The sequence below is a fragment of the Schistocerca cancellata genome, chromosome 8 (genome assembly GCF_023864275.1).
Source record: "Schistocerca cancellata isolate TAMUIC-IGC-003103 chromosome 8, iqSchCanc2.1, whole genome shotgun sequence".
Lineage (NCBI taxonomy): Eukaryota > Metazoa > Arthropoda > Insecta > Orthoptera > Acrididae > Schistocerca > Schistocerca cancellata.
Window position 1 is genome coordinate 104,415,435 of NC_064633.1, and position 23,784 is coordinate 104,439,218.

The 23,784-nt window shown below is 41.3% G+C and overlaps 1 protein-coding gene across 1 annotated transcript in view; it reads right to left on the bottom strand.

Moving 5' to 3' along the window:
• LOC126095160 (gamma-butyrobetaine dioxygenase-like) overlaps positions 1 to 23,784 on the bottom strand; it is a 67,296-nt gene that overhangs the window by 33,646 nt on the left and 9,866 nt on the right. The window contains exon 7 of the mRNA XM_049909884.1: positions 5,627 to 5,779. Coding sequence (XP_049765841.1) covers positions 5,627 to 5,779 — 153 coding nt within the window. The remainder of the gene's footprint in view (positions 1 to 5,626; positions 5,780 to 23,784) is intronic.

Genomic DNA, 23,784 nt, shown 5'->3' on the forward strand with positions numbered 1-23,784 from the left:
AGGTGTCCAAATGTTAGAAACACAGATACATTTACAACAGAGTTAACTTGCTGACCACAACTCTATTATACAGAAATCATACACCTCTCTTGCCTCTAGCAAGTTCAAATTAAAAGTTACTAAAAATATTTTTTCAATTCAACTGTTCTTTCATCACTAATAATAGTCAGAGTTACAAAACAGCACTGGATAACACAGAATTTTTTTGGTTCTGCAGTGCACTTCCATTATGACTTCCATGGACTGACCAACAAGTACTTGTCGGTGCTGTTCAATCGCCATGTCTACAGTCTTCTCACGATAAACTTCAAACCTGCACACACAGACAGGTGACGCGCAGTAGATAGGGTTCCCCACTCACATCTAAAATATCGTGTGTTCGACACAGTGGAAGGCTGAGTGGTTCTAGAATTTACGCCGAAATTCTCGAAGCACTACAATGCTCCAGCAGGAAACAGCTGGCAGTTTCAGGCTCCCTAAAATGTTCAGTATTACACTATGCATTACCTTGCCATTACCACTGGCCCCTTGGTTTTCTGGGGTGTCTGCCCTCCCCCTGCACAAGTGCAAAACTGCACAAAAGGAGTTTGAAGAGCTGCTCACTGCCAGCGTACTTTTCCCTTCAGAAAGTCCCTGGGCTTTAGTTCTTCACTTCCAAGGAGGACGGTTCCTGGTGCCCTTACAGTGATTACCACAAACTCAATGCCCGCACCATCCCTGATTGCTATCTAGGCAACACTCCTCTGCACCTACAACGGTACCATCCTGGGAGCTACTACCTTGAGTAAGATTGCACTGAAGTCTACACAAATACCAGTCGCCCTAGAGGACGCTGAGAAAACTGCCATAATCACACCTTTCAGCCTGTCTGAGAGTGCATTCATGATGTTCGTCCTCTGCCATGCCGCACCAACATGGCAGCAGGTTTTGGACAATATCCCATGGCACGCACTGCGTGTTTTGCCTGCCTAGATGATATACTCATCTACTCGAGACCTTACTGAACATCACTGACACCTATGCGAAATTTTTTCCCGCTTGTAGAAAGCTGGAGTGATTCTCAACAAGGCAAAATGCATTTTTTGGGCGGGCGAGGTCAAATTCCTTGACCAATTAGTCTCTGCTGCCAGCTCCCACCCCCTCCCCATGACAGTATAGGAAGTATTGGAGTTTCCATGCCCTACTATCTTCGAAGGCCTCCAGCACTTCATTGGCACAGTCAACCTTTCTTGTCACCATCTTAAGGACACCGCCGCCAACCAAAAACCACTTACTACAGCACGCCATGGCGATAAAAACAAAGGCAACAAGCTGGTCCCTTGGACCCAGGCCATGATCAAGAGCTTCAAAAAAACAAAATGGGACCTCACCAAAGTGGCCCTTTTGGCCCACCCCCATCCTAATGCTCCCCTCACAATTGTGGAAGACATGGGCCAGACGGCTAACGGGGCCATCCATACAACAATACATGGACAATGTCTGAAAACTGCTCACTTGTTGGTAACTCCTTCCATTGCTTCTACCTCTAGCAGCAGACAGTGGGCTGCACAGACCAGAAACCAGCCCCCCCAAATCCCTCGCTAGTCACTTCCACCAGAGGGAGAGCTTAGACGGCCATATTTTGTGGACACCACTCATGCCAAACCATCGCTCGAGCAGTCTCTTGTTCTGTTCCAATGCAGCAACACTGCTCCATCATGCTATCTGCAGTTTGGCTGCACAGCACCACGTGGCTCACATTGTCGTCTGCCACATTTTCCCAGGGTGTGCGCGAACAGCAGAATTCTTACCCCATGTTCCGTGTCGGTGTTCTGTCGCAGTTTGTTTATTAAATGGAGTGCTACCTTCTTTTTCCGTGCCGCCTTCCTGAGCTGCATCCCCTCAAGGTGTTTCTATTAACTACAAGTGTACAAAGTCTGATGCCAGGTTTCTAGTTTATCCTCCCAGTAGAAGCAATTGGAAAACTGTGTGCAGTGCAGTGTAAATAGTGCAGTGAAGTGCAGTGCATGCCAGGAGTACTACGCAAGTTTATTACTATTCCATCCCTGGCCACCTTGGCAACCCTTTTCCCATCAAGTGTGCCACTGAAGAGGGTTTTGTCACACCCACACCACCAGATGATATTGGGCAAAAGCTGTAAGCCATTCATGGTCCGCCCTGTCCAAATACTCAACCCACAGCAAGACCTTCCTTGATTAAGAGGTATTTTACTGTAGTTGTTAGCCCTTAGGAATAATATTTCGGAACCAGCCTGCGCGGCTCCTGCAGCATGTCCCATTATTTGTGGTCATCTTCCTTAATTAGTGCAATGCTTAGGCATGTATGCCCTGTAAGAGTATAGAAAGGAACCTAAATCGTTCCTTCAGGCCTTATTGTCATAAAATTGGACTGTAACTTTTAACTTGTTAGGAGACCAACTGATAATAGAAGCCACTGTGGGATTTCCCCTTCAACTTCCACTTGAAACTCACTAGGAATACCTGTCAGAAAATGGAAAATCTAAACAGTTGGCTTGGGCATGTGCTTTAGAATACCTCGAATACCTTTTTAACTTCATTTCATTTTATTCTTCATAAAGCTCAGTAATTACAAATACTATGTAATTAATGTAACGATTATTTCTTTGATTTTTGTTATGGAATGTTAAGAGGGTTTAAACAGTGATTGTACTATCATATATTAAGAAAAGCTCTAAAAATAAATAATTAGGTTATCATCATCTTGACATTTTCTAATACATACTATCAGGATCTGAAATGTAAGGACTGTTTAATGTCTAAAATCCTTTGCAAACTTCAATTCTTTCTTTATACTGTTTTTACAGCAAATAACACTTTGTTGTGTCACAGACTGTAGAACCATAAAGTTTAACAAACAAACAATGATTTATCAAGTACAGCAATAAAATAAAAAAATAACCTTTTTATCCACTGAAAAAATGGTTTTATTGTCAGTCACAATAAAATGCTGTACACACTATTTAAAATGGCCATGGATTTATGATCATAATGTTGTATATTTACACTCTACTATGAGCCTACAGGCTACACTGAGAGGAAAAATTACCATTAATGGATGTCTAGGTTATGATCTATTATCAATATAATATTGTGACCTTTTTTTTCTTTTGTGAAAAGAAAGCTAAGAAAAGCACGGATTAAAGAGACATCAGTCACTGGATTTTTATTGAAATATATTTCCACTCAGGAAGAACATAAGGACGGTGAAGGAGCAGCACTGTTGTTGCTGCTGATACCAACAAAAATAAATTTATTTCTGGCTTCTGTCAGTAGTGGAAATTGAATCCAAAGATATAAAATCCTGAATCATCACCTGAACAATAACAAAATTAGAAAACTGTAAAGAGCTCTCTATGGGCTTGAAACTTAATAAAACCATTGTCAAAGATAATCACAAGCTTGTCAATGACACTACAAAATAGAGAAACATCACCCTTAGGATACTGCACTATTTTTAACCCAGCAGAACCTTGCTTTCCTTGGACGCCTTGAAGATGTTACATCAGAAAGCAGATTAAATTTCCTGTAACTGGTGCAATTCATGGCAAAATACGATCCAATATTGAAAGAGAACTGTTTAAAACTTGAAGAGTCGGTTAAAAGGTCAAAGGACTGCCTCCTCATTTTTCAAAAGGGGTAAAAAATGAATTTGTTTTTATTTTGGGTGAACATGTTAAGGCAAAATTACTGCAAACATAAAAAAGGTTAAATATTATGCAATAACTTTTCACAGCACTCCCGATGAAAACAGAACTGACCAAATGAGTCAAATAATTAGATATGTCCACACAGAAGACAAGACTGTGAAAGTTAAAGAATCTTTCCTAGGATTTTTTTTTTTTTCTTCTTTCCTTTTTCTTTTACATTGGGGAAGAGTGCACAGGATATGCCAAAAGATATTCAACAGCAGCTGGAAAAATATTGGTGGGATATTGTGTTGTGCAGAACTCAAATGTGTGGCAATGCTGCATCAATGTCGGGTTTACATGGAGGAGTACAATGAAAAATTTGAGAAGTCAATCCAAAAGCTCTGTTCGATCCCTGTGCTAAGCATTCCTTGTGGACTTCACACATTCTCATGTGTTCCCTCTAGCATCATCCGGAACTGCAGAGAAGTAATATTCATTTTTCTTGTTTTCTACCTATACATGGGAATCACTTTTAGATAAAAAAGAATATGTTTAAAACTAGTTCTGACACTCGCTGGAGTGCTCAATAGAATTCAGTTTAACATTGGTGAGCATTTTGGAAGACATGCAAGATTCATCACAGCAGACCTTATACTAGATCTGCAGCAAGCTTGACCCTTCCAGCTATATGTGATTTTAACCTTTTGACTTACATCAACTTTTGATACATAATACTGCAGGAAGTAAATTTAGTCCAACAATATCCACAGTCTCCAAAAATGACTTTGGATACATGACTTTTTAGTGATGGAACAAATTACAATTATGAGCAATGCCGTTAATTTTGGCACTAAAAGATGCAATGATATGGGCATTAACAATGTCCATTGCCTATGGAGGAAGGTAAACAAAATAATGCTGGTGGAGCAACTCATGGCACTGAGTTACTGATACAAGAAGAAATTCATCAATCTATGTCTGAATGCATAGACCAACTTATATAAGAACTGTCACAATGATACAATATCATGAAGGAAATCACCAAAATTTTCCACATTGTTCAAATAACATTTATGCTTTAAACTTCTGATGACACACTGGCTGTAGCACTGGAGAATCCAGTAGAAATTTATGATGAGTTTGATAAGGAGCGGATGCTGCAAGATATAAAAAGGTCTTGTAAGCATCTATGTGGAACTGACATGAGTGTGGATGTTGCTGCTTGATGGAAAGCTCAAAAAATCCTTCAATTTATAATTAAATGCGACTTCAGTGAATCACTGCACTGTACACCACTTATAATCGAGAACTTCTTGACCATCTGTCTCTTAGTCACATCATGTGTGAGAAGTTTTTCTAAACTGAAACTAAAAAAAATTGTCTTTGCTCGAGGATGAATCACGAACATTGCCTTTGCTCGAGGATGAATCATGAACAACTAGCCAATCTATCCACTTTACCTACCAAAAGAAAAGTTACAAATGAAATAGATTTCAATGATATTATCAATAATTTTGGTAAAATAAAGACACAAAAACATACTAAGTTTACAAATCTAACTGATATTATAATTGCACAAACTTTGTTTCCTGACATATAAAATGAAAGGTAATTTTCTTGGTCTATTCTTTATTATTTCTTTGCATTCTACCTGATGGTTGGCGTTCTAAATGCTGATTCATATTCTAAGTTTCCCATCTACAACTTACAAGTATGTATATTACATTTACTACAGAATAGAATACACACATAATAAATGCTTGAATTTTTTTGTCAGCCATTACATATATGTTTTTCATTTTTTTTTTTTTTCAATGTGTACATTACAAATACATCAATTTCTAAGCAGACCATGGGCCTCAGTTTTGCAGCCCTGGGCCGCCAACGAGCTTAGTCTGCCACTGAGTGTGCCATAGTGCATAAGTAAACTGAGGGCACATTTGCTCTGGTAGGAACTCTGATGAATCAAGAACTTACCCCCTTGTTTTTTATTTGAAATCTGATTGGCGTTGATGTTAAAATATGAAACGCTGCAGGCTCATTGTCTTCCAGCCATTTAGCAACACGGAACCCATCAACAAAAAATGACATACCACCAGGATCACAGCCTAATTCTTTTGGATCTGTTGCCTGAAAGTGAGACAATGGCTTGAGTAAGCTTTGATGACTCCAAAAACAGTATTCTATAATAGATAAGGCTAATGTTCAATTCATAACTACGACAAAGACAGTGAATAACAAAAATGTGTAACTGTTATTGGGGAGTCAGTGACAGCATGTTATATTTCCTTGCTACCGAATCGTTTTATGTAAATCTCACAATATTTCATCAATACAACTGCTCGACGTCTTCAGGCAACGGTAAATGCTGCTGTTACTGCTGCAAGACACAACCTATGATAATTGTGAGGTGGCTTCAAAATTTATCAGGCCAGGAGCAGGCAATACATGTGCGTGGGAAGATCCACACAGTTGGAGGAAAGTGCGATCCTAGTGCCCCCTACTGGGAGCCGCAGAAAGGCCTTCTGTGCATGCACTGTGGGCAAGGACTGTGCTACTGGACATTCCTGAAGTTAAAAGCTTAATTAAATCTCCTGAAGTTAAAAGCTGAATTAAATCTCAGCACTGCATTGCATCAAGTCATGAATTGGAAGTTCTAATTTTCCCTGTCTTGATTTAATGGCAGCCAGTGCTGGATTCCAGGGAGTGCTTAATTGAAAACCTACATCCCTGCTGATAAGAGTGTCCACTATATGGATATGTACAGTCTCCTTAACAACACAGTCCCAGAAAGATGACACTGGGGATAAAATTTCTGTCTTTTCATAAAGTGTGTGGTGCCCCATGTCCTGGCAATGCTCCGCTGCCGCTGATTTATCAGGTTGCCCTGGGTGTCTGATACAATATTCTTGCACTGTTCGGCACGTCTACCCAATATAAGATTTTCCACATTGGAATGAGATCTTATAAATACCATGTTTCCTAAGGCCAAGGTTATCTTTGACCAAGCACAATAAATTCCTCAGTTTTGCTGGTGGCCAAAAAGCACAATTGATGTCATTCCTTTGGCAGATTCTTTCTATTCTTGAGGACATACTGCCAAAATAGGGTAAGAACACCACTGAAATGGGTGCCTCCACATCTTCATTTACATCCATGGTTTGAATTTGCTTAGAACGGAATGCACGGCGTATCTTTCTATTGGAATAGCCGTTCTGTTGAAATACCATTCTTAAGTGTTGTAGCTCAGCAGGTAGACTGTTGGCATTTGAGACCACATGTTCTGTATGCACCAAGGAGCATAAGACACTACCCCATTGTACAGGATGATGACAACTTGTGGCCTCCAACTACAGCTTAGTAGGAGTTGGTTTGCGACTGACACTAAGTCCCACTCTACCATCAGCTTTCCTTCTGATCATGACATCCAGGAATGGTAAAATATTATCTATTTCCTCTTCTATTGTGAACTGCATGTTCAGATGAGGGAGTTCAGATGCCAGAGAAACACATGTAATGTCATTATTCTGTGAGGCCACATCACTAATGTATCGTCTACATACCACCAGAAGCAGGAAAGTTTCAGACTTGCCGATTGCAGTGCTTTTACTTCAACGTCTTCCATAAAACAGTTGGCCACCGTGGGAGACACTATCCATTTATTCAAAATACTGGTTACTGGATAAGAAACAAGATGAGGAAAGCGCATGTTTAAATAATTCCACTGTGTCTTCCTCAAACTAGTTTCTGATAAGCTCTAACATGTCCTGCTGAGGTACATTCATAAATAAAGATACAACGTCAAAGCTAACCAAAAAATCCAACAGTTATGCTTTTTCAGGTGACCTATGAAGTCCTCTGAATTTTGGATATGGTGGTCACACTTGCCTATGAGCAGTCTCAACAGTGTAGTAAGATGTTTGGCACAGAAAATGGGTAGAAGCTCCAATGCTGCTCACTACTTGGCAAAGACGAGTCCCATCCTTACGTACCTCTGAAAGACCGTATAGTCTTGGGAGGACTGCAGCCAGTTGGGGTACGCTCTTAAGGACTTAGAAAGAATAAAACTCTTCTTAAGAAGGTCTAGTGTTTTTATCTGGATCTTGCCAGTCGGATCCTTTCTTAGCTTACGGCACCGACGAACATCGAACATCTCCTCCATCTTGCTGTTGTATTCAGCTCACGAGAGGAGGACAGTGATGTTACCCTTGTCAGCAGGTAAAATGATAAGGTCTCAAGCCTCACAGAGCCTTCCTTTCTTCTGAGCTGATGTTAAACTTTCCTGGTGGGGCTTGTGTTGAAATGTGTTGGTTGCTGCTGCTGCAAGACATGGCTGAATGACCAGTATTTTGGACAAGGGGACGGTGTTGTCATGGGAAATCCTCTGCCTCCAATGGTGGTCAACTATTTTATGGAAGACTTTGAGAAAATAGCTCTGCAGTTGGCAACTCTCAAACCTTCCTGCTTCTGGCACTATGTACATGATACATTTGTGGTGTGCCCCCACAGAATAAATACATTACCTGTGTTTCTCCAGAATCTAACTCACTCCAGCTGAATATACAGTTCACAGTGGATGTGGAAAAAGATGGTATTTCACCATTCCTGGATGTCATAATCGAAAGAAAGTTGATGTTACAGTGGGACATAGTGTCTATTGCAGACCAACTCACATGGAGTTATATTTGGAGGCCACCAAGTTGGCATCACCATGCACAATGCAGTAGTGTCTTACGCTCTTTTGTGCATACGGAGCACGTAGTCTCAGATGCCAACAGTCTACCTCCTGAGCTACAACACCTAAGAATAGTATTCCAACAGAATGGCCATTCCGATAGATGTGCTGTGCATTCCATTCTAAGCAAATTCAAAGCACGGATGTAAATTAAGAAGTGGAGGGCCCCATTTCAATGGCATTCTTGTCCTATTTTGGCAGCATGTCTTCAAGAATAGAAAGAATCCGCCAACGGAATGACATCAGGTGTGCTTTTTGGCCACCAGCCAAATTGAGGAATTTACTGCACTCGGCCAAAGAGAATCTTGGCCTTTGGAAACACGGTGTGTATAAGATCCCATGCCAATGTGGAAAATCTTATATTGGGTATGTGTCAAACTATGCAAGAACGTTGTGTCGAACTCCATCATCGTACACATCTAGGGCAACCTGATAAATCGGTGGTAGCTGAGCATTGCCTTGACATGGGGCATCGCATGTTTTACAAAAAGACGAAAATTTTATCCCCAGCGGGTGGGGGGAATGCTCCATTTTTGGCTGTACATACTGATGACAACCTTAACTGAAAAACCATATTACTGAGCCTCTCAAACAATTAAGTTCAGCTACTTTTGCTCTTCATATAACTGCTAATCTTGGAGACAAATACATCAAGCACCTGACATATTCTACATATTTCCACTCAACAATGTCATACAGAATAACTCTGCGGGGTAACTCATCACTTAGAAAGAAAGTACTGATTGCACAAAAGTGAGCAGTAAGAATAACATGGGGTGTCTGCCTACAGATGTCATGTAGGCACCTGTTCAAGAAGTTACATATTTTAACTGCACCATTACAATACATATTTTCATTAACGAAATTGGTCATAAATAACCAATCACGATTTGAGAAGAACAATGGCGCACATACCTACAACACTAGAGGGGACGAATGACCTTTATTAACCACTGTTAAAACTGTCATTCGCTCAGAAGGGAGTTCAATATGCAGCAATAAAAATTTTTGATCATTTGCCCAATAATATTGTATGGAAAATTTAACTAAGAAACATCACATTATCAGAGAAGTCTTTTATAGTCTACAACGAATTATCAACTAACGTGAAATTGTTTAAACATGTAGTTAGAGTAGAAAGTGTAAATTTGTTAAAGTATTAAAGAACTTCAAGCAGTTCATTTTTGGTGAATTTTCTGTCTTTGACAGTCTGTGCCTTGGAATATCAAAACTCATTCTGCCTCTGGTGTCATTGCAGTAGTCTCTCTAGTGTCAAAATCTGTTACATTGTTCTGAACATAGATCAGTGAGGCATAAGGATTGACAGCTTCCAATGTTTTTTACCTTAGGGAATAAATGATGATAATGTTCTTTCAGGCCAACCTTACACATTATTTGTAGTACTTTTTTGGTCAAATACTTGAGTGTACTGAAAACTTAGTTACACAATGAGATTTTGTCCGAATTTTCATAGCCAAACATAGGCTGGGGAATGGAAAAATGGGGTATCAAATAGAACAGCATGAGGTCTAGTTTTACAAAAAAATGTTTGAATGCTTGAAAGAAATCAGAGTAATTAAGAAACACTTAATTATCAGTTTGAGCGGAAATCTGAAATATTTCACATAAACAGGGTGTCAAAAAGTTCATCTCTTCAAGGCCTAGCTATTTTGGACATAAGTTGCTTTGGTGCGATATCTCTCCCAAAATGGCTTTCTTTGAAACCAAGCACTAATTTCAGGACATGATGAGACCAAAAGACACCAGGAAACTGATTTTGAAAACATCTCTAGAGTAACAGCTCAGTGCAGTCACAGCTCTAGAGATGACTACTGTTTCTCCTGAAGCTCAAAAGTGCTGTTAGCTGTCAGGGATCTTCTTATGCTGACTTGACTACAGAATGTCTCAAACATCACCTGTCGTGCATAATTGTGGCCAACCACCAAAGACACCTGGTAAATGTGGCAGGTCTTCCAGCAACATTGAAGGCAGAGAAGCAAGTGAGAGAAAATAAGAATGGAAAAGATCATCCAGGAGTGTGGATTACCTGAAAAGAGTAATGAGAAAACTCTTAGCACACACTGACATGTTCCCAAACGAATCTTGCTGTGCTTGCGATCACCAAGCGTTTCTACATCTTTTGGTATGACATGCAGATAACAATAGGATTCATAAGCTGCTATCAGACAAAAATATGTCTGTCAATGGTGGAAAATTATCCACAGAATGCTATCAATTATTGATTGGTTATCGCATTCCTTCTTGAGCAAAATGAAATCTGGAGAAGTGCCATCTGTCTTCACTTACTTGTCATTTCCAGAAAAGTGTATTCTTGCATTATTACACATATCTATTAATTTCCAAAAGTACCATACACTAATTCAAACAAAGCAAAAAGGGTCATCTGTCAGTTCCCACAAATTGTGAAGGGAGTATTCGAGCAGCTGTCAACAATCATATACAGATGCTAGTGTCATTGTCATTGTGTTACAAAACAGTTGCCATCGAGTAACATGAAGTGGGAATTCGACAGCTGACTGCAAATCATGCAATCTGCTTTCTGTTGACTCAAGAAGCACAATCATCTGTAGGTCAGTGTCAATCACAGCATAAATTGAAACTTCTCTGTTTTCTTCTGATTTATATACTCTTAATAATAATAATAGAATACTGATTGATAATTACATATATTTTATTTCACAGTTTCTGAACAAAACCTGAAAATTAAAAAAAAACTGAAAACAGTCAAACAACATCTAATGATCCCAGTTACATTTGTTTCAATACTTTGTGTCTTGATAGGTAGTAATTATTGTTGTGTCATCTGATGATGTAGCAAAATTTTTCCCATCCAAAAACTTGTGTAGCCCAGATAAGACACACCATCTTCTGCTAGGACTGTCAAATCATAACTCAGTTCAATTTTATAAAATTTCATGCTAACAAGTTAACATGGAGACGACACATCAGCCATGTTTGCAAAAGAAAGTCAAAGTGTAATGTACCTAATGTGGAAATTGAGAGATGTAGTTACTTCTGAACAACCTGTAAATATATGTCTCATTGCTAAATGTTAAACTGATACAAAAAATAAATAAATATATAAATAAATAATAAATTCATGGAAGATGAACTATTCACAGTTCAATGAGGAATCCAAGCCATATAGCATTTCTGGTACGTCTGCATACTATTGAGAGGTGAATCCCAGATTAAAGGAAAAACCGAAAATCTGTGGTCTGACCTGGATTCAGTACCATGGCCTTTTGGTTTCCAGGCATGTGCTTTATCACCATACCACCAGGCCAGACTAAGTAAATGGGTGTAACTGTTTCATCACTTGTGGTGAACTGTAGAGGGGAAACTTTGATAATGCCAATTCTTGTTGGCGAAGCATTAGGAATATCATTAAACATTGGTCGAGGATTCTGAGACAAAAGCTGACATGTGATATGTCAAAAAGGGCCCACGAAAGCCTCAATAATTTTAAATGCCAGTAGGATCCCACTATTTTTCTCTGTGCAAACATGACTTGAATAGACAAACTGCCTCTTCTTGTCACAGGGAAATCAAAATGCTCCAGCTGGTTCAAAGGTAAGTTTGCCACAATAGCATTCACATCAGTTTAATATACTGTATCGAGTGTACCATTTAGCACGAGAGTGGGAATATAACAGTGCAGCAGCAAACTGCCAACTCAGACCACCTGTGCCTAGCACCAAACTGTTATCTGCAGTCTCTGACTGAAGTACAGTAATACTAAAGCAAACAAAACATACCTTATTGTTTCTTGCACCTTGGCAAGATCCACATATCTTGAAAAAAATTTGCAGACACTTTCGTGTTCATTCACAAAACCTGCCATAATGAATCTAACAATATAGTACGTCTTTCAGTGAAACACTCATGAATGACAATTTAGCAACAAAAAGATATCATCACCTAACTGCATACTTAGTCCTCTGTTAAAATATGTTGTTCACTTTTTAACTGTAACATAAATTTTCATTATTTATTTAATTGTGTTTTGTTTATCAACAATGGGAGAAAGCTAAGTTTGACGTAATTGTACCTTAACTGGACAGACGACGCTCGTCTATGACCACACACAACAATGTTCACACAGAGACCAAACAAAGTACCAATGGAACAATTACAGTGCCAACTGTTGGAGGTCACATGTTCATATGAAAATGTAAAAGTGTCAGCCATGCTGACAGATGGCGATTTCTGCCAACGTTGCTCTCATGCTGAACAGGACACCTTCAGTTCTGCTTGAGTAATTATAATTTTCTAATGGGGTTAATTTTCAGTAGCTTTAAAGAAGACCGAGGGAAAGTACAATCTCAATTTACAGTACAGTAATTTAATTTAATTATCCACATGTATAAAGGCCCCACACATTGACTATGAGAGAGACACGAAGGCTTGGAGGATAAGAGAGACATTTAAGATGTAGTTGAAGGAGGCTGATAATAAAATAAAGAAAAACTGTTATCTTTATTGACAACTCCTCTGCTCACACGAAAGTGGTTCTTTTTTATCAGACAAGAAAACTGGTCACTGTGACACAAGCTGATGATGCATGTGAGATTGTTTGGGCACAACTCAGTACAGAAGGCTGCACCTAAGTTGTAACTGGTGCTTTCTATTGTCCACCACACTCATCCCCAGATGCAAGTAAAAACTTAGTTTGCTAGTACATATGCTACCCAATTGTACTGCATTCACCACAGAAAACTGTAATCAGCCCACAATTAATTATTTCATTCACTATTTAGTAGGTGGTGAGTATGACAGACACTCTAGGAAACTACATGCCTTCTCTGAAAACTACCTAGAGCAGATAGTTTGGAAGCCTACTCGTGATGGAAGCATATTGAATCTAATGGCAACAAATAGACCTTACCTGTCCAAGGATTTCTTAATTGAAACTGGTTTCAGCAATAATAAGGCAGTAGTAGAAACGTAGTAACAATGATTACTGAAGTACAAAGGGCAACTAAAAAAAAAGTTCAAAAGTTCTGTGTTCAGCAAACTACACAAAGAGGCAGAAGTGTCAGATCTCAATGAGGAGTTGTGCACAAGAGAATGTAGAACAACTATGCTTTAAGTTTCAAACGAATAGTTGACCATGCACTGGATAAATACATTCGTAGCAGAACAGTTCATGATGGGAGGAAGCATCCATGGTATACAATCACAATAAAGACACTTCTAAAGAAACAGACTATATTGCATAATAAGTGTACAACATATAGGGCAACTGGTAGAGAGACATGTAGAATATAACACATTTGTCTGGTGACAGGGCAGTGCAGAAGCCTTCAGTGACTACCATAAGAGGATCTTACTTGTACTCTATGTGGTTGATGAAGAGTGCAACAGTTCGCACAAAAAACTGATTACATTCCATGGGAAAATTAGCTTTTCAGTCCAACATCAGATTAAGGGGACTTGACCATACTTAGATTTGAAGATCAAGTTAAATGGCAACGTTATAATACGACACACATAGAAAGGAGTCCACCACTTAGTCCTACACATGGCTTCTAATCACCCACGTAAGTAACATGGCTTCTAATCACCCACGTAAGTACAAAACTGCTACCTTTAGGTCCCTTCCTGGCAGATTAAATAGTGTTCTACTTAAGCCTAAGGTATATGATAAGGAATTGGATATAATTAGATATACTGCCACAAAGAATGATTACTCTTTAACCAGGGTTGGCAAACTGAACAAGAGGATACCAACGAAAGTGGGCAAAACACAGAATGGCATCACTCTCATCCCAGGTGAATGAAAGAGCAATATTAGGTCCCCCAGGATATCACGTCACGGTTATGTATCCAAGAAGATTGGATCAAAGCTGTTGACAGCTAATATTCTTCCGGCATGTCTTGTACTAAAAAGTTAAGGCACTAAGTTAATAAATCATGAAGCATACAAGAAAGATCCATTTTCTAACTCTGGTGCATATTGTACTAATTGTAATGCAGGACAGGAATGTAACAATAGATATATTGGTCAAATTGGAAGGGAGTTTCTTACTAGATTTAAAGAACATAAAGATGTTGCAAATTCCAAGTCAACTATGACTATGCATTTGATGAGTAATCAGTTAACAGATTAATAATAATTTGGCAACCTTGAACACTATAGGTAAAGGCTGTAAACTTAATGTACTTGAAGAGATAGAAATTCTAAAAAGCCTTCACTCTCATCCCCATAAAACTATTAACGAACATACAGATTTGTACCACAGAAATATTTGAGCTAATTACGACATACTTCAAGTTACCACTTAAGTTTTATCAACATTTTGTTTGTTTGGAGCATTTCCTCTATTAATTATAATTTTGTTGATGGGTCTAACTTTTTCTTTTAAATCTGTTTATGTAGTGGTTACACACCTTTGTGTTTAATAGCTAGATGTACATATTCTCTTCCTCCTATTTTTAGAGTATTCATACTCTCATTTGGTTTTCCCATTCATCGTATGTACATCTCACCTGCCACAGCTGCGTGCAACAACTTTCTTTGTGTCACATGTGGTGTGCACCTCCACCAGTCAGTCCCCTCAGCCATTTACTGTTTTCCTGACAGTATGGCCAAGCAAGCAAGACAACAGTTGCTATTGCTTCCCTAAGTATGTGCCTTTCATATGTTGTGTTCTGTTTCCTCTTTTTAATAATTCTTAGATGTTTCATGTCTCTTGACAGAGGTGTTCTAATGGATCTTTTTGTTTAGTAACTTTTTAGGTTTCCTATTTTTTGAAGTGGGATACAAAATATTTGTCTCACAGAAGATATAGTGTGGAACAGGTACATATAAGGATGAAGCAGAGGGCAAAAAGCTATCTAGAAAGAAAATTAAGCACAGCAGTACTTGCAGGGCATAGCTAGTGTTGTAGATCAATAAGTTGCTAGAAAATATTAACCCCTTAATACCAGAATAAATTTCTATATGAGGGTAAAGATAAAAAATTGTGGTGCTTTGGAGGTACCCAAAACAGTCAGGAGAATGCAGCACTGATAGCTTCATGCAGAATTAGAACATACCAACACTGCTGTTGTTGTTGTTGTTGTTGTTGTTGTTGTCTTCAGTCCTGAGACTGGTTTTATGCAGCTCTCCATGCTACTCTATCCTGTGCAAGCTGCTTCATCTCCCAGTACCTACTGCAACCTACATCCTTCTGAATCTGCTTAGTGTATTCATCTCTTGGTCTCTTTCTACGATTTTTGCCTTCCACGCTGCCCTCCAATACCAAATTGGTGATCCCTTGATGTCTCAGAATATGTCCTACCAACCGATCCCTTCTTCTAGTCAAGTTGTGACACAAACTCCTCTTCTCCCCAATTCTATTCAATACTTCCTCATTAGTTATGTGATCTACCCATCTAATCTTCAGCATTCTTCTATAGCACCACATTTCGAAAGCTTCTATTCTCTTCTTGTCTAAACTATTTATCGTCCATGTTTCACTTCCACACATGGCTACACTCCATACAAATACTTTCAGAAACAACTTCCTGACACTTAAATCAATACTCGATGTTAACAAATTTCTCTTCTTCAGAAACGCTTTCCTTGCCATTGCCACTCTACATTTTATATGCTCTCCACTTTGACCATCAGCAGTTATTTTGCTCCCCAAATAGCAAAACTCCTTTACTACTTTAAGTGTCTCATTTCCTGATCTAATTCCCTCAGCATCACCCGACTTAATTTGACTACATTCCATTATCCTTGTTTTGCTTTTGTTGATGTTCATCTTATACCCTCCTTTCAAGACACTGTCCATTGCATTCAACTGCTCTTCCAAGTCCTTTGCTGTCTCTGACAAAAATTACAATGTCATCGGCAAACCTTAAAGTTTTTATTTCTTCTCCATGGATTTTAATACCTACTCCAAACTTTTCTTATGTTTCCTTTACTGCTTGCTCAATATACAGATTGAATAGCATCGGGGAGAGGCTACAACCCTGTCTCACACCCTTCCCAACCACTGCTTGCCTTTGATGTCCCTTGACTCTTATAACTGCCATCTGGTTTCTGTATAAATTGAAAATAGCCTTTCGCTCCCTGTATTTTACCCCTGCCACCTTCAGAATTTGAAAGAGAGTATTCAGTCAACATTGTCAAAAGCTTTCTCTAAGTCTACAAATGCTAGGAACGTAGGTTTGCCTTTCCTTAATCTTTCTTCTAAGATAAGTCATAAGGTTAGTATTGCCTCACGTGTTCCAACATTTCTACGGAATCCAACTGATCTTCCCCGAGGTCCGCTTCTACCAGTTTTTCCATTCGTCTGTAAAGAATTCGCGTTAGTATTTTGCAGCTGTGACTTATTAAACTGATAGTTCGGTAATTTTCACATCTGTCAACACCTGCTTTCTTTGGGATTGGAATTATTATATTCTTCTTGAAGTCTGAGGGTATTTCGCCTGTCTCATACATCTTGCTCACCAGATGGTAGAGTTTTGTCAGGACTGGCTCCCCCAAGGCCGTCAGTAGCTCTAATGGAATGTTGTCTACTTCCGGGGCCTTGTTTAGACTTAGGTCTTTCAGTGCTCTGTCAAACTCTTTACGCAGTATCATACCTCCCATTTCATCTTCATCTACCTCCTCTTCCATTTCCATAATATTGTCCTCAAGACGTAACCCCTGTATAGACCCTCTATATACTCCTTCCACCTTTCTGCTTTCCCTTCTTTGCTTAGAACTGGGTTTCCATCTGAGCTCTTGATATTCATGCAAGTGGTTCTCTTTTCTCCAAAGGTCTCTTTAATTTTCCTGTAGGCAGTATCTATCTTACCCCTCGTGAGATAAGCCTCTAAATCCTTACATTTGCCCTCTAGCCATCCCTGCTTAGCCATTTTGCACATCCTGTCGATCTCATGTTTGAGACATTTGTATTCCTTTTTGCCTGCTTCACTTACTGCATTTTTGTATTTTCTCTTTTTATCAATTAAATTCAGTATCTCTTCTGTAACCCAAGGATTTCTACTAGCCCTCGTCTTTTTACCTACTTGATCCTCTGCTGCCTTCACTACTTCATCCCTCAGAGCTACCCATTCTTCTTCTACTGTATTTCTTTCCCCCATTCCTGTCAATTGTTCCCTTGTGCTCTCCCTGAAACTCTGTACACCCTCTGGTTTAGTCACTTTATCCAGGTCCCATCTCCTTAAATTCTCACCTTTTTGCAGTTTCCTCAGTTTTAATCTACAGTTCATAACAAATAGATTGTGGTCAGAGTCCACATCTGCCCCTGGAAATGTCTTACAATTTAAAATCTGGTTACTAAATCTCGGTCTTACCATTATATAATCTATCTGAAACCTTCTAGTATCTCCAGGGTTCTTCCATGTATACAACCTTCTTTCATGATTCTTGAACCAAGTGTTAGCTATGATTAAGTTATGCTCTGTGCAAAACTCTACCAGGCGGCTTCCTCTTTCATTTCTTAGCCCCAATCCATATTCACCTACTATGTTTCCTTCTCTCACTTTTCCTACTATTGAATTCCAGTCACCCATGACTATTAAATTTTCGTCTTAACCTTACAATTATTAGCACAGCATTGGTACAATGTGAATTCATGAAACTCAGCATTAAGGGGTTAACAGTAACCTTTTCACAGCTGATGTGGTTGTTCCAATGAAGTACTGTCTTACAAATGCACGCGTATGTACGTTTGCACACGCATGCACAGGAGGGTGCACAAGAACGCCTCTGTACTTGGTGTCCTACAACTACAATATCAATCATTCACAATTACAATTCGTCAACTCATACAAATAATTTTGTGGAACAATTAATACTGATATCAAGTAGGATGACCACACAGACTAAGATGTATATAAGACCAGTGGCAGAAGTCAGTTCACTCATGAGATGCTGAGAAAATGCAGTCACTCCACAAAAGATCGATTGGTTTAAAGGAGGGGGGAAGGAACCAAGCTGCGAGGTCATCGGTCCCTTGTTCCCGGTAAAATAATTACAAAAGGGAAAGAAGAAAAGAAAGGAGATGCACAGAACAATAACAGGAGAATGGAAGAACCAAAAGCACAACAGTAGGACAACCAACACTACTATGGACAAAACAAGAAAAGAAAACCACAGAGAGAAGCAAGAAACAGGTAGAAGAGATAAAAAAAAAAGGGCAAATGACCGTGACTGGCCAACCATGAGAATAAAAAGGAAAAGCCAGCCACTCTGCGACACATTAAAACATCTACCCTAAAAGCATTAGAGTGGAGAACACAAATGGACAAAGGACATGTGCGAAAACTTCTATAGAATGATAGAACACACTGTCACGTATAAAATGTAAAACTTATTAGCCGATGAGGTGTTGTCAGCTAAAATTAATGGCATCGAGTCCGGTAATTGAAGAGTCTGTCACAGAGCAGCCAAAGAAGGATAGCTCACCAAGATATGGGCCATTATCAGCCGGGTGCCACACCAACAGTGAGGTGGGTCATCACGGCGCAGCAGGTAGCCGTGCGTCACCCAAGTGTGGCCAATGTGGAGCTGACAGAGAACCACAGAGTCCCTGCGAGAGGCCCACGTGGAGGTCTTCCACACATAAGTAGTCTCCTTAATGGCACACAGTTTGTTGTGCATACTGAAGTTACACCATTCCATCTCCCAAAGCCTCAAAGCCTTGTGGCATAGTACTCAACACAGGTTAGTTGCAGAGAAGCCAATTTCCATAACCAGTTTCTGCTTAGCCTGTCGGCAAGTTCGTTGCCTGAGATGCCGACATAACCAGGGTCCAGACAAACACCACTGAATGACTGGACCATTCCAGGGCATAGAAGGACTCATGGATGGTCACTACCAAAAGATGACGAGGGTAGCACTGGTCGATAGCTTGTAGGCTTCTCAAGGAGTCAGTACTCAGAAGAAACAACTCCCCAGGGCATGAATGGATGTGCTCAAGAGCACCAGCTCAGCAGTGAAAACACTGCATCCATCGGGCAAGGAATGCTGTTCAATACGTCCTCCATGGATGTACGCGAACCCACGTGATCATCTGCCATCAAGCCGTCGGAGTAAACCACTTCATGGCCTCGGTACATGTCAAGAATTGAGAAGAAGTGGCAGCGGAGAGCTGTGGGGTTAACTGAGTTCTTAGGCCCATATGAAAGGTTGAAGTGAAGCCGTGGCCTAGGTATACACCATGGAGGTGTACGTGAATGGACCTCAAGTGTAGATGCTAAAAGCAAGGAATCCAGTTTGGAAAGAAGGGATTGGACATGAACTGCAATTGGAAGCCCTGACCTGGGTCGCCAATGCCGGAGATGAACCACCATGGGTGGGAAAAGGTAATTCGGATACACAGGAGAATTACGAACGTGTGCAACGTAACTGGCGAGCAATTGTGCATGGCTAACCTTCAATGGGAGGACTCCAGACTCCAGCAGGATGCTGGTCACCAGACTCGTCCTAATAGTTCCCTTCGCTAGGTGAGTGCCACAGTGGTGCACTGGGTCGAGTAAACGCAATGCTGAGGGTGCCGCCAAACCATAAACCAGACACCCACAGTCAAGGCAGGATTGAACAAGGGCTCTGTACAGCTGCAGCAGCGTAGAGCGATCTGCACCCCAGTTGGTGTTCCTCAGGCAGTGGAGGGCATTGAGGTGCTGCTAGCACTTCTGGTTAAGCTGACGAAGGTTAGGAAGCCAGGTCAATCGGGTGCTGAAAACCAGTCCTAAGAATTGATATGTCTCCACTACAGTGAGTGGATCGTCATCGAACAGTATGATGCTGACAGAAATGCATAACACACGACTTTGCGGCCGAAAACTGAAAACCATGGGCCAGAGCCCATGACTGCACCTTGTGGATGGCTCACTGTAGGCGCCGCTCAGCAACACCAGTACTGGTGGAGCAGTACGAGATGCAGAAATTGTCTGCATACAGGGAAGGAAAGATGGATGGCCCTACAGCTGCTGCTACACCATTAATGGCCACTAAAAATAGAGATACATTCAATACAGAGCCCTGCAGGACCCCATTCTCCTGGATATGGGGTAACTATGGGAGGCACCAACATGGATATGGAAAGCATGGAGCAACATGAAATTTTGGAATAAAATCGGGAGCGGGCCTCGGAGACCGTGTCATATAATGTGGCCGGGATATGATGTCGCAAGGTCGTGTCATATGCTTTTTTGTAAATCAGAAAAGATGAAAAGATGATAACCAGGTGTTGGCGTCTGAAAAAGGCTGTTCGGATGGCAGACTCGAGAGACACAAGATTATCAATAGCAAAGTGACCCTGGCGGAAGCCGCCCTGACATGGAGCCAGTATGCCGTGTGACTCCCGGACCCAATCCAACTGCTGGCACACCATACGTTCCAGCAGCTAACAAAGAACATTGCCGAGGCTGATGGGCCAATAGCTATCCACGTCAAGCAGGTTTTTACTGGGTTTGAGCACCGGAATAATTGTGCTCTCCCGCCATTGCGATCGAAAGATGTCATCGCATCAGATCGGTTGAAGAAAATGAGGACATGTCGCTTGTAGTCAGATGAGAGATGTTTAATCATCTGACTGTGGATCTGGTCTGGCCCAAGAGCAGTGTCAGGGCAATGTGCAAGGGCACTGAGTAGCTAGCACTCTGCAAATGGGACGTTATAGGATTCACTGTGGAGTGTACTGAATGAGAGGACTTTCCCTTCCAGCCGCCATTTGAGAGTGCTAAAGGCTGGAGGTAAATTTCTGATGCAGAGTGCTCGGCAATCACAATTGCATCGGTAGATAACATGGCATTTATGTTAACCCCAGGAACACCTGTTGGGGTCTGGTACCCGAAAACACGTTTGATCCTTGCCCAGATTCAGGAAGGTGATGTACAGCTCCCAATAATTGAGATGTACCTCTCCCAACACTCCTGCTTCCATCGTTGGATAAGTTGGCGAACACGGGCACGGAGCCGTTTATAGGCTGTGAGGTGCTCCAGGGAAGGGTGCCGCTTATGCCACTGTAGAGCTTGCCGATGCTCCTTAATTGCTTCAGTGACTTCCGGTGACCACCAAGGGACTGCCTTACGCCTCAGGCAACCTAAAGTGTGAGGGATCGCGTTTTCTGCCGCAGAAACAATTGTTGTAGTCACCTGCTCAACCATCACATCAATGTTTCCGTGTGGGAGAGATTCAACAGTGACAGCAGAGGTGAAAGTTTCCCAGTCTGCCTTGTTTCAAGCCCATCTGGAAGGACATCCATGTGCCTGACGCCGGGGCAGTCACCTGAGCTGCAAATTGATAAATCAATGAGCCACACTGAAATGTGTGGCGGCCCCAGTATTTAAGAGGCAGATGTCGAATTGAGACAGTAAAGTTTCAACGTCTCTGCCTCGCCCAGTAAGCATGGTGCCACCCCACAAGGCATTATAGGCGTTAAAGTAGGTGGTGCAGGAGCAACAGGGAGGGAAGTACACTCCACCATCAAGGGGGCAGGTGTAGACTTACGGCTCTGAGAGGTGACTGGGGTTGGCGGAGCTGATGGTGCAAGAACTGCTGCAGTGGCAGCGTAAGATGATGTCATACGTACAGGATGTAAGAGTTCAAATTTTCTCTTAGCCTCAATGTAGGTCAGTTGGTCCAGGGTCTTGTACTCCATGATTTACATTTCTTTCTGGAAAATCCTGCAGTCAGGTGAGCAAGGTGAATGGTGCTCTCCGCAGTTGACACAGATGGGAGGCGGGGCACATTGAGTATTGGGATGTGATTGGCATCCACAATCTCGACATGTGACACTGGAAGTACAGCAGGAAGACATATGGCCAAATTTCCAGCATTTAAAGCACCACATATTGGGAGGGATATAGGGCTTTACATCACAGCAGTAGACCATCACCTTGACCTTCTCGGGCAATGCATCACCCTCGAAGGCCAAGATGAAGGCAGCAGTGGCAACCTGATTATCCCTCGGACCCCGGTGGACATGCCACACGAAATGTACACATAGCCGCTCTAAATTGGCGTGCAGCTCATTGTCAGACTGCAAAAAATTGTCCCTGTGAAATATGATACCCTGGACCATATTTAAGCTCTTATGCAGCGTGATGGTTACAGAAACATCCCCCAGCATGTCACAAGCGATTAACACCCGTGACTGGGCAGAGGATGCAGTTTGGATCAACACTGACCCAGATCTCACTTTGAACAAGCCCTCCACCTCCCCAAACTTGTCCTCTAAATGCTCAACAAAAAACTGAGGCTTCGTTGTCATGAAAGATTCCCCATCAGCTGTTGAACATACAAGGTACGGGAGCGAATAAGAGCTGCTGCCATCCTTAGCCTGACATTCCTCCCATGGTGTGGCCAGAGAGGGGAACGATTTGGGATCGTACTTCTGGGCATTGAAATGAGCACGTGAATGCCTAGAGACTGCTGATGTTTGACCACCAGCAAGAGATGATGTACTACACTTCATCGTTTGTCATCTGCCCCGATGCCACCCACTCCTATCAGGGGCCCTCCCCACGGGCGCCACCAAGCCGCAGCAAAGGCCACCTGGCAGGATGGCCATTGCCGGGAGTCCTGATGCCCCAGGGTGATGGGCATCTACTCCTTAGCATACGTGGGAAGTTAACGGCACAGGCATCAGCAGAGTGATCCCTGTGTGGTCAGAGGGCTACAACCAACAGGGTACATGGCGACCCCACCAAAACAGACTGGCTACCGTGCTGGATATTAGGTGCAAACAAGCAAACAAGTCCATTATCACTGTCGACGTAGAAAACGATACTGCACAGTTGATGAAAAAACACACACCCAGGAGGGTGACCTTGTCCAACAGTTGGAGAATGAGCAGAAGTGCAGATCCACGTCAACGAAGGATGTGTGAAGTCTCAGCACATGATGGACACAATGCACCATGTAAGGCACCCTTCCTAAATTGGTTCACTTTTTGGGAAAATTTTGAAAAATGCAGGTCAAACTCTACAGGGGACCATCACATAAAGGCTGAAATGTGTAAGACTCCTTTTAATCGCCCCTTACAACAGGCAGGAATACCTCGGGCCTGCAGAGGTGTCACTCGACAAAAGATATTGTTTACGAAACACTAGCACATCCCATGTTAGAATATTTTTCAAATGTGAGCAACCACACCAAATAGGACTAACGAGGGATATGAAATGTATATATAGAGTTGTAGCATGAATGATGACAGGTTTGTTTAAATCACAGGAGGTGGTCAGGAAATGTTGAAAAACTGGGACTGGGCACCTCTCAAAGATAGACATAAATTATTATGTTGAAACCCACTTGTAAAACTTTGATATCAAGTATGACACAAAAATGCTGGAAGTATTCTTCATCCCCCTAAATATCATTGGCGTAGACAGCAGGCTAATTACAGCACCTGTTCTTCATGTGCTCTGT